We start from the raw sequence: 11,402 nt of genomic DNA, 5'->3' as shown, positions 1-11,402 counted from the left end.
AGACACAGAGCCCCCGCTCTGACCCCCGGGGGCTGCTCGGGGGCCCCCGCTCCGGCCTCGGGCTTCAGCACCGCGGACAGCGGCGGGGAGCGGCGGCCCGAGGATCCCGGGGAGGGAGAACGGGGACACGACGGTCCCCGGGGAGGGACACACCGGCCTCACCGGAGGTCCCGGGGAGCGAGACCGCGAGGAGCGGGACCCAGCCGCAGAGAGCGTCCAGGGGAGCGGGAGCGGGGCTCCGAGGGTCCCGGGGAGCTGAGCCCCGCTTCGCTGCATGTCTCGGGGATCGGCGCCGCAGCCCCCGTGCGGCTGCTCCGGCAGCGGCTCGGCGCGGCCCGGCCCCGGGGCACGGCCCCCAGCGCGGGGCTCTGTCCCCGCGGCCGCTGCCGCCCGCCCCGGCGGAGCTCCCCAGTTCCGGTCACGTTGCCGCCTGTTTACGGGCGGCGGGGCCGGGCCGGGCGAGGCGGGGCCGCCGCAGGCAGCGCGGGCAGCGCGGGAGCCGGCGCGGCCCCGGCCCGGCCCGGCCCCGGCCCCGCCGCCCCATGACGCCCAGCGGGCGCCCCTTGGGGCCCCGCCGCTCCCCCCAGGTAAGGCGCGGGCCGCGGGCGCGGCGGGGCGGGCCGGCGGCGCGGGGCCGGGGCGCGGGCCGGGCTGCGGGGCGGGCGGGTCCCGGGGCGCGGGGACGGCCCCGCAGAAGTTGCCCGCGGCCCCGCTGTGCCGGTTCGAGCAGTTCCTCTGCCGGTCCGTGACCCCGCCGGTGCCGCCGCCCCCCTGAGCCCGGCCGGGCCCTGCCGCCCGCTGCGGAGCGCGGCGCCGGCACCGGGCAGCGTCGCTGCCCAGCCCCAGCGTGCGGGCGGTACCGCGGGCTCCTCCGCCGGGGACGGGGATCGGCCCGGGGCGGCGGCGATGGCCCGGTTCCGCGCCCGGAGCAGAGCTGGATCCGTAGCGAATTTCCTCAGAGCCGGGAGGAGAAAGCACGGCCTTGCCTTCAGCATCCGCAGCTCCCCGACAAGCCTCACTGAGGCTGTTCCTCGGGCGGTTGTGCTTAGAGAATTGCAAGAAACACAATAATTTATAATCACCATCTGTATTGATTTTATCTGTAAATAGATACTGACAGATAATGAATAGCAAACAGCACTCCAAGTGTAATTCTGCCTCCGCTGAGATCAGGGAAGGTTTCCCACTGACTTTTCCAAGGCCGGGATTTCACCTCTGGTTTCTATTCCTGGCATCGCCACTGCCTCTGTGACCTTCTGCAAGTTTCTGAGCTTCCTGCTTGCCTGGTTTCCCTACATTTAAAGATACACTAGCTTAGTGGCATTGCTGCAGTTTATATTCTTTGAGTTGTAAATACCAAGCGCTATGGATTTCCAGTGTGTATGAGTGTTTATTCCTGCGTATGTTTTAATGTGATGGAGAAGAGGTTGCTGGCAGGCACAGCAGGACAAATTATCGACCTGCTCCTGCAAACCTCATGCCCACTGACTCCCAGATAATTTGCCATTTATGGGGAATAATAATCACACAGATAAGGGCCAGACCATTGTGTGATGGTGTGTGTGTGTAGAGGTATGTGGATAGGCAATAGTGCATCCCCCTTTCGGATGCATCATTGGGGTGGAGGGTTTCTCTTGGGTCAAAGTTTTGGGATTCTGATTTCCATTGAACAGCAGACTTAAGCAGAGTTTTACCCTGGAAGCAAATTCTTAATCAACCTCTCTGTGCAAAGGAAATCAGCTCTTGGAAGACTTGCAACTGAATTGGTCATTGCAGCTGCTCCAAGAGTCTGCTTCAGTCATTTTGGTTTATGAAATAAGATTTGATGAATTGGGATGAAATTGTAAATCTCACAGGGGTTTTCCACCAGCACTTTGAAAGAAGCTGAGATCAGGACTCCCAGTATGCTTGTGCTGAAGGTCATGGTTTCATAGTGAAAGGACAAAGAGTGCAGAAAAAAAATGTAGTTTAGAGGCAGGTGCACAGGAAGGCTCAGCAGTCAAGACCATGTCCACGGTCACTCCATGTGGGGCATTGGAGGGGGCCAAGCCCAATGCTGCCTCATCACTTCTGTGCTCAAAACCTTGGAGGATCAGCAAGAGAACCTTGTTCCTGGAAAGCTCTCGTGGAGGAGCAAAGCCCCATGGATGTCCAGCCTCCAAAACTGGAGAGAGCTGTTCAGGCAGAGCTCTGCAGGGAGCAGGGGCCAGCTCAGGCTGTAGGTGTCACCTTTGAATAGGGGCAAACCACACTGCTCAGCTGACTGCTGCCTCCTTTGCTGCTGTGTGTGCACAGGTACAACTCTCAGAAGCACAAGGACACAGAGCATCCTTTGAGTTAAAGAGGACTACTATCACTTACTCTTGGCTTTTGTTATGAGTGACATTGTTTTCTAGGGTTGTAACTTCATACATAACTTGTTAAAATCACAGAACACATGGTCACTGCGAGAGCTTCCACCACCAGTTGCCTTGGCATCTAGGAACTAGTCTGGAAAGGAGAAGTAACAGCTACAGCAGCAACGGAGGGATCAGAGTGGGGGCACCCAGCTGTGTCCCTGTTTGCTGCAGTACAAGCACCCCTCTGGGAGCCACGCTCACCCAGCTGGGGCAGGAGGAGATGGTGGGAAGGACAGCCCCAGTGACCATGCTTTGGCTCTCATGTCTGTGGCACAGGGTGAAAATTCCTGCCATGGTTCACTGCACAGACTTTTGGTCATCACCACTGTGGGTGTTCTGAAGCCCTCGGCACAGGGAGTTTTGGTGTTACCAGCTGGGAGCTGCAATGATCCTGTGCATGTTAAATCAGCCAGCAGCAGCAGCAGCTAATCCTTATTAACTCCCAACACTGCCCAGGGATCGAACTGTGTGAAATGACAGAAGGCACACATCAAACTAAAGGCTCAGGATGCTGCTGCAATCCCACCTGCCTTCAGGAGCAATGGAGGGATGTTGAGAGTTTGGTTCTGAACCCCTTTGGGATATCAGGTGGACACTGCCTCGGTGTCACAAATGTTCATCTACTGCCCTCTGGTAAAGTTAGGGACACTCCAACACTGATGCTACTTAAGCCCCAGGATGAGATTGCATCTTCCTTAACAGCTCTGGCTCTTGCATCATCACCTGGGAGGCAGAGCTGTGTGACCTGCAGAGAGGACAACACAGCCCTCCCACAGGGCTGCAGATGGTGAACAACAGCAGCCTCGGGTCCCCAGAATCCCTGGAGAGCTCTTCCCATCACTGCTCTTGGGCAACAGCACGACTGTTTCCAGCACTGTCCTCATTTCCAATGAAGGCAGTTCCTGCCCTGCTCGCCTCTGTGTCCCACTCCTGCCTCCTTCCATGCTATTAGTACTGCTGGGAGGTTCATGGCTAAACAGAACAAGGTGCTCGCTCCCTCATGTGGGACTTCAGATGTTCCTGCCACAAGCTGAGAGCTGTTTCTCAAGGGAAAATGTGGAAGTAATGTTGGACAGGCAAAGCTGATTCAAACCCACTAAGGATTTCCCATTGCAACTCTGGAGACAGGCTTCTTCCCACATACACAGGTAAATTATGAAGGCTCTTTGCTTCCAAATCAGAGACAACAAGCATCTCAATTCCAGATTTTTTTTCTTTGTCATTCTTTTCAGCTTGAAATCATCGACTATTTTTAAAGGAAAACATTTTCATTGGTAAAAAAAAGAGCAATTTCCTACTTAATGGGAGAAGGGAAAGTTCAATAGAAAATTTGCAGCCATTTCTACTAAAGACATTTCAGCTAGAGAGAACAAAGTGCTTGAAAATAGCAGTACATGTCCCCTGGGCTTCGGCCAACCTACTTTCTGATGTTTCCTGAGATGAGGTATCACAACTCGCATCGAGAAGCTCAGCCCACCATGGCCAGGGCTGGCAGGAGGATGTACCCGTGGTGTGGTTTGCATTCCTGGTCTCTGGCAGATGCCAGATAACTCCATAACTCTTGCACTGGCACCAGGACATGTGGCCCTCCAAGGAGGATGGCCTGGCCAGCCCCAGCCCCCTGGCACTGCTGGGTTTGACACCATCCCTAAGGACAGCTGCAGGACAATGCACTTTGGATCATTTCTTTACCAGCAGGTTGGGTGCTCAGCTGTCCTCAGCCAGCCTGCACCCCCCACCTCATCAAATACAGGAACGTGGAGATCTGACTGTAGAGCTGTCACAAATGTGCAGAGCCTTTGGCAGGAAAAAGCTTTGACCTTGGGGCACTGCCAAGACCACGTACTGTGGGATTGATCTTAAATGCATTCTGGTTGCAGGAATTGCAAAATGCCCTATGCAACCATGCCAGGGGTGCTGGAACAGTGAGCCACAGTGCTCGTTTGGTTCTGCAGTAGAGAGAAAACTGGAGTCAGATGAGAAGCACCTGCCCAGGGACAGGATGATGCACTCCATCCCTCAGGCTTGTGGCACAGCACCTCCCCATAGAATCATTTAGGTTGGAAAAACCTCTCAGGTCATTGAGTCCAGCCACTCACCCAGCACTGCCAGGTTACCTTGATTTGCTGCAGCTTCTCTCCTTCTGGGCTGTGTGTAGGGAGCATGTACAGCTTCCACACACCACAAAATGGCATTTCCTGGGATAAAGGGTTCTTTCAGGGGTTATTTTTATCTCTCTGTGCAGCAGCACAGGTGGGCGGCTCTTGCAGCTGCGTTGCCGAGGCCATTGATGACGTGGGGCTGGACCCCCAGCCCAGCTCGGCTGCCTGGCACAGCCTGCCAGCAGCTCCTGTCTGCCAGGCAAATTATCAGGGAAGATGTTCCTTCTCCTGGAAGACAACATGACTCTCCTAGCCATGCAGTGCTGATCGGGTTAGACAGAGCATATTGCATTTTTCATGTGCTGGATCACTCGCTGCAGTTGCTGCTGTGTAATGTGGGGCTTGTCAAGTGAGAGCCAAAATCATCTCTGGTGCAAATCCCACCTGAGGACGACAGGGAGCAATCCTGTCCCAGATGCATCCTACTCAGTGATAAAGTATTTCCTAGGGCCAAATTCAGAACAGACATGCACGCTATGATGCCAGGGTTCATGCTGCAGGATTTTCTGCCTGTGCAGTCTCAGAGCAGGCAGGACAGGAGCTGGCCCCAGAGGCGCTGGAAGGTGAGAGGGCTGAGGCCGTTCCCCGGGGATTGGCTGAGCAGGGCTCCTTTGCCCACAGCCACACTTCCCATGCAGAGGGTCGAGAGAAGGCACCACCCTGCACCACAGGCTCTGCCCCTCACGAGGGCTCCGGCGCTGGGGCTCGCAAGCCCCGCTGCACGTTTGATCACAGCCATCTCCACTCCCTGCAGGCCTGGACTGTGAATTTGGTTGCGATGGAGACCGTGTCCCTGGAGCACCAGATCCAGAGCGTGCAGCGGCACATCGCCTTCCTGAAGAAGGAGCAGATGGAGCTGCTCCATGACCTGCACCTGGAGATCCTCCGCTTGCAGAAGCACTGCTCAGGTGAGCGTGCGGGAGCTGGCTGCTCACGGAGCACCTCGGGCAGGAAAGCTCCTGCTAGCACCCCGGGGTCTCACACAGGTGCTCGGCAGGACGCAGAGGAGGCGGGTGCCAGGCTGCAGCGCGAGGCTCGGGGCGCTGCCTGGCCGTGGCTGTGGGGCTGTGGCAGTGTCACACTCCCCTCCAGCCACCCCTGCAGCAGTGATGATTGCCCAGCCTTCTGCCACCACTGAAACTCATTCCAACTTGTGCTGCTGCTCTCATCAATAATTTAGCCATAGCTAATTACTCCTTGTCTTCCAGCCTCTCATTTTCCCAGGTTTCTGGGAAACAAAGAAATGTCTGCACTGCTAAAATTGGCTCTTTTTCCCCACCCTTCTGAGCTTTTGCTGTTCTGTTTCATTGTTTTAATGGTTTCATCTATGGCCTTTCAGGCAGGCAAGACAGTGAGGTTCTCATGCCTTAATCAAACTTGGGGGGGTCTGTCCTCACGGGCTGAAATGAGCCCACTGCATGGGTGGTCTCCCCTTTCCAGTGTGACCCATGAACACCCATATCTGACTGGAGGGGTCCTGTCCTCCTGGATGAGGTGTGTGGTTCTTCCAGGAGTGATGGGGGCAACCCTGGGTAGTTTTAAGGAGACTCTGCTGACATTTGAGTGTCATTATCAGGGGGGCTGTTTGCAGGAGGAGAGTAGAGTCTCTAAGTTTTTCCCCACTGTGGCCCTGTGGAGCCTTGCCTGCTGCCCTGGCACTGTTGTTCCTGACTTTTTCATTTTCCCCTTGGTCTCTCTGAGGTATCCCTGTGGGAAAGGCTCTCCCTCTCACAGAGGTGGTTCTCAGCTGCCCCTCAGGGGTCATGGGGTTGGTACTGAAGCAGATCAGCAGCAGCACCCTGGCTCCAGCACAGGGACCCCAGGCTGTGCATCATCCTTGCACTTGCTCAGTGGATTATGTCTTTGGAAATAGACAGCTGCTTTGGTTTTCATTTGAAATATATTTGAGACTCCAAACCTATTATTTTAGCCTCAGAAAAATAGCAATGGCCATTGATTCTCACCAGGACAGTCGAGAGTGCTGAACGCTTTCCAGAAACTGCATTACATTCTCAGGTACTTCTGCCTTCTCGCTACAGATTTGTTTTCCAAGACAGACAGGCAGAGCAGCCTGAGCCAAGCATTCGGTTTCAGAAGGATGGCAGTGATGAGGATTAGAGTCAACACAAAAGCAGATTAAAAGAAAAATGTAGGGCAAAGATTAACCATTTGAACTCATTTTCAGGGGAAAAATAGCCCCCAAACAGCTGAATGCTGCTGCTGCCACTCTCTTCCTCTGCTCAGGGCTGTTAGTGGTTGGGTGGGCTGCGATAATTAATTCAAAAGGGACTGTCTGCAAGATTGCAGGGTAAAGTGAACTCCAGAGGTCCCTGAGCTTCCCTTTGTGACCTGGTGCTGTAGCCTGGGGCTAGACAGCGAGCAGGCAAAGAGCAGCAGAGAGGAGGCAGCAAGCTGGGGCTGAGCAGACAGGTAGGTGCTGCAGCTCCTGAGATTTGGAAGGGATTTGGAAGCTCCAGGTTGCTCCCACTCCTGCCTGGAGCAGGGCAGCATCCTTCTGCAGGCACACCATGCTGGGACAAGGCTGTCCTCGCTTGCGTCACGTCCAGAGGCAGCGATCAGCCTGGAGCAGTAAATTATGAAATGCTTTGGGCGGCAGCTTACACTTTGGTCTATTTTCAATCCATTGCTCTGCTCTTTGTCCTGGTTTAAATCACTGAAAATGGTTCAGGAACTCTCTTAGAAAAAGGAAAGGCATTGTCAGAGGAGCAGAACCTCCTGTGGACAATGTCTTGGCCATGAGGCTGTTTAATAATACATAAATTGCCAGAATTGCCTATTTTTAGCTCAGCCTATGGCTGGTACTCCAAGACAGCCACACTCCCACGTGGGCTGGGCAGAGGTAGCACTGCAGCCACAGTGATGTCCTGTGCCCTAAAGCGTGCAGAGGAAGGCACGGGGAGCACAGAATGGGTGGGATGCTCCTCCTCAGTCTTGTTGGATTTCTCTTGCAGAGCTGACCCATGACCTGGAAATGAAAGAGCTGGAGGCCCGCCAGCAAGGTGAGAGCGCAGCTTTGGGCACGAGATAAGGGCGAGGAGGTGTGGGTGCAGACAGGGCTGCAGGAGGGCACACGGACCTCGCCTGAGGGGGCAGTGGGGCTGAGGGTAGGGCTGGGAAGGCGCCGTGCACAGCCTGCTGGCAGCCCAGTAAATGCTGGTGGTGCCCGGGAGCCCCGCGGCCAGCAGAGGCTGCTCTGTGAGCAGCCTGGCTCCTCTCCCTCCTCTGTCCCAGAGATGAAACTGCAACTCCTCCCCGGCGCTGCCCGGGCACGGTCCCTGGCACCAAGCCCCAGCCTGTGCTCTGTCCTCAGTGCCAGGACAGCCGGTCCCAGGGTGGATGCAGGCTGCTCTCACTGGGACGAGAGGCGTCCTCGTCCTCGGCACCCTCACGCAGTGCCATGGCTGGCTCCAGGGGAATTCCAAACTCCCAGCCCCTCCCATGGAGCCAGGGGTCCCTGCTCTGCACCCCTGGGCTTTGCTGGCAAAGGGGTGAGGGCCTGTTGCCCAAGCCACCAGGTGCCATCAGGGTGTCACCAGCCACAATGCAGAGAGTCTCATCCACAGTGCCTACCCATCCTTCAGCCTTTTAGAGCTGCACAATCCCTCTGCCACGTTTATGGGGCAGCATTTCATTTACGATGCCATCAAATGATTGCTCTTCTAATGCCATTCATGCAATAATTACTGCCTGCAACTGCCTCCCTAAGACCTCATTACAAAGCTGCAGAAACACCGAGGAGCTGAGGCTGTAAGTGGCTGCCAATCACATAATAAAAAGCAGATTATTACAGAGGATGGGAGCAGGCCTGGGCAGGCCAGGGAGAGCGGGCAGGTGCCAGCCTGCACCCTGCCAAGGGCTGGAGTCAGGAGTCCAACCCAGCCCTCCTGCTGCCCACTGGGCCCCAGAGCCCCAAGCTGAGAATTCCCCAAGCTGCCTGGCCATCCTGCCCCAGGACAGCATTCCTTAGAACCCACTCCCCCCTCCCAGGATGGAGGCTCCTTCCCTGCTGAGCACGGCCCAGCTCCTCTGTAATCATGGATTAGCATCTCCATCCTGACTAACCAGGCTTTGGAGTCCCAAGGCTTCAGGCCAAAAGTCCCTCCAAAGTTGGGCTGATGGTTTCCCTACACCATTTCCTTTTCTCTCCCAGCCCATGTGCTCCCCCACACCTTTTGCACACATTCAAAGTCACTTTTGGGATGAAAAACTACGTACCCAGGGAAATTTTAAAACTGCAGCAAGGTAGAGGCAGCAGGTTCCATGGCGACAACATGCTCCACTGAAACTGCCTTTTGCTTTCACCCCGCATTGGGTGTTACACACAGCACCTGTGCCGCGGTTCCTGTGCCTGTGCTGGCAGTGAGCCCCTGCTCGGGCAGCTCACGGGGAGTTTTGCATCCCAACTTCAAGAAGCCCCTGAGCAGCCTCAAGGGCACTGCTGGGCCATGCGGGCACCACGGAGCGCTCAGCAGCCACGTCCGTGCGGGGACCTGCCAGGAGCAGCGGGGCAGGGGCCTCGCTCCCGCTCCTGACCCCTCTGTGCCTTGACCCACAGACGTCCTGGACCGCGAGCTGGAGGAGAAGTGCCGGGCGATGGAGGCCCAGCTGCAGGAGAAGGAGAAGGACAACCTAGAGCTGCGCAAGGAGCTGCAGCACAAGGAGACGCTGGTGGCTGCGCTGCGCTCCAGCCTCCGCAGCAAGGAGCGCCGGTTCCTGGAGGAGCTGAAGCGCCGGAGCCACCGCGTCACCATCCTCGACACCGAGCTGCAGAAGCAGACGGAGGCGGCCGCCTACCTCTCGCTGCAGCTGCACGCCACGGCCCAGCGGCTGCCGGGCCCGCGGGCGGGCGGGCGGCCGCCCCCCGAGCAGCCCCCGGCCGAGGCTCGGCCCCGGCGCCGCGGCCACAGGGCGCCCGCCCGGCGCCCGCCCGGGGACGGCGCCCGGCCCAGGGACCCCGCGCAGGAGGAGCACGACGCCATGCCCGACCCGGCGCTGTTCCTGTACACGCCGCGGCCGCACGGCCCGCAGCGCCCGCCGCCGGAGCCCCCCGGGCAGCCCCGCGCCTCGGCCGGTGCCGCCGCGGCCTCCCGGGGCCAGCGGCCCCCCCGGCAGCCCCCGCAGGAGCCCAGGGCCCGGCCGGCCAAGGGCGAGCCCAGCAGGAGGCAGGGGTCCGGTGCCCACGGCGCCCCCCGGGCCCAGGAGTAGGCGGGGAGGGGACGGCGTGGCCCGAGCGGCCGGAAAGGCCTGAGCCCGGCGGCACCGGGGCGGGCGCCGGCCGAGGTTCTTTCCCCCATCCCCTTGGCGGAGGGGACGGGGCAGCCGAAAGCGGAGCCGTGCACGCACCTCCCACCCGCCGGCAGCCAGGGAGGACCCCTCTGCCCGAAAGGTCTGAGCCAGGGATGTTACCGGCAGTGCTGCGGGACAGGGGAGCACCCAGCACCCGGGCCGTGAAGGGGACACGTCCGAGTGCCTGTATGGAGCTTGCAAGGAAAGAACAAAAGAAAGAAGAGGAAGCATTTTTGAAATGTGATCTTCCTGCTGCTGCTGCTGCTGCTGCCCTCAGAGTGGGCACCGGGTTGCTTTCCCTGGCCCGGGGTGCTGGGAGTGGGCGTGCAGCAGCAACAGGCTGTGCAGCGCAGGGCTTGGCACCGCGGGGTGAGCCCAGCCCGGCCTCCAGCCCCGGCACCGGGCACTGGAGAGGGCCCAGGACACCACCAGGAAGGTTCTCCAGAACGCAGGCAGCTGAGCGAGGTTGATCCTGTGGGTGACGGAGGGATCCCCTTCCAGAAGGATGGTGCTGCTGTGCTGGCCAGGCCCTATTGCTCCCCTGTGCAGCGGTTTGGCTGTCTCAACACGTTCGCACACAAAACTCGAACAAGGCAGCTGGACAAGAGCTGAGATTGGCAGTCCTGCTGGACACCCCGTGGCTCCTTGGCTGCTGCAGCCGGGCTCCGTGTGCTGCTGGAGCAGGGCTGCACCCTGTGCCCCCTGCACAGGGCTCTCCTCTGCACCAGCATTTTGGTTCTCAGTCACATCTGCAGCCAGGTCTGGCTTTGCTGCTGAGGGCTGAGCAGCCCCCGGTCCTCCCCCAGCAGCCATACGCAGCTGCCTTTGCCCTGCTGGGGCAGCCGTGCCCCATTTCCAACCAAGCTGTCAGCTTTACAATCCATTCTGTGGGTGTTGTGAAACACATTAGAAGTGGAGGGCGGTGGCGGCCAGGCAGGGCAAAGGTCTCTCTGCTCCGGTGCTGCCGGACCTGTGCTGCTCAGGGCAACCCAAGGGGAGGTTTCACCCCGGCCTGTGGGCTGCCAGCCTGGCTGGCCCAGCCGGGACTCGGCCCTGCCTGCGGCCGGCGCCCTGCCAGGCTGGTGGGCAGCAGCCTCCTGCAGGACCCTCGCTGCCTCCACGGCTGGCGTGGGCAGGAGGGAGCTGCAGGGTGAGATCAGACCTGATTTCTTTCCAGTTCAGTTTGAAACCTCTTGAAAGACATCACCCTCATAGAGTAGCGAGGCTTGGCCTGCCTGCACTCACCCTCAGTGTGCCCAGGCAGTCAGAGCAGTCAGAACAAATATTTTTGTAGTTCAGTATTTATATACTCTATTAAAATGCTTTATGAGATTCACAGCAGCAGTCACCAAGCCAGCTCTTTGGTAAAAACTAACCCCAAAGCATATGAGCTGCACTAGCAGGGCAGAAATTAGCTGCTTCTGTACCTTTTCTTTGGCTGTTATGTGACTAGTCAGGCTTTGGAGGGCAAGACCCCTCCTGCTGTCCCAGGGCACCCCTGAGGGTTGGGACTCCCCAGCTGCTTGCGTGGTCC

General features: G+C 58.2%; 1 protein-coding gene across 2 annotated transcripts; it reads left to right on the top strand.

The window, feature by feature from the left end:
* Positions 1 to 438: 438 nt before the first annotated feature.
* CCDC92B (coiled-coil domain containing 92B) lies at positions 439 to 10,432 on the top strand. Of its 2 annotated transcripts, none has more exons than XM_063402964.1 (4): positions 439 to 587; positions 5,316 to 5,469; positions 7,534 to 7,581; positions 9,138 to 10,432. In XM_063402964.1, exons 1-4 carry the CDS (start codon positions 543 to 545, stop codon positions 9,785 to 9,787), a joined length of 897 nt encoding a protein of 298 aa, XP_063259034.1. In that variant the 5' UTR covers positions 439 to 542; the 3' UTR covers positions 9,788 to 10,432. The 2 variants fall into 2 exon arrangements, with proteins under 2 accessions (XP_063259034.1, XP_063259035.1); XM_063402965.1 differs by lacking the exon at positions 439 to 587 and adding an exon at positions 1,737 to 3,547.
* Positions 10,433 to 11,402: the final 970 nt, after the last annotated feature.

Source organism: Prinia subflava, chromosome 8 (assembly GCF_021018805.1).
Source record: "Prinia subflava isolate CZ2003 ecotype Zambia chromosome 8, Cam_Psub_1.2, whole genome shotgun sequence".
In the NCBI taxonomy this organism is placed as follows: Eukaryota; Metazoa; Chordata; class Aves; order Passeriformes; family Cisticolidae; genus Prinia; species Prinia subflava.
The sequence above is the reverse complement of the archived record's forward strand: the minus strand, read 5'-3'. Positions and strand labels throughout refer to the sequence as shown.

Coding starts and splice junctions, on each gene's coding strand:
- CCDC92B (XM_063402964.1), top strand. CDS start 543: ATGACGCCCAGCGGGCGCCCCTTGGGGCCCCGCCGCTCCCCCCAG. Junction 588..5,315: donor GGCCCCGCCGCTCCCCCCAG/GTAAGGCGCGGG, acceptor CACTCCCTGCAG/GCCTGGACTGTGAATTTGGT. Junction 5,470..7,533: donor CTTGCAGAAGCACTGCTCAG/GTGAGCGTGCGG, acceptor TTTCTCTTGCAG/AGCTGACCCATGACCTGGAA.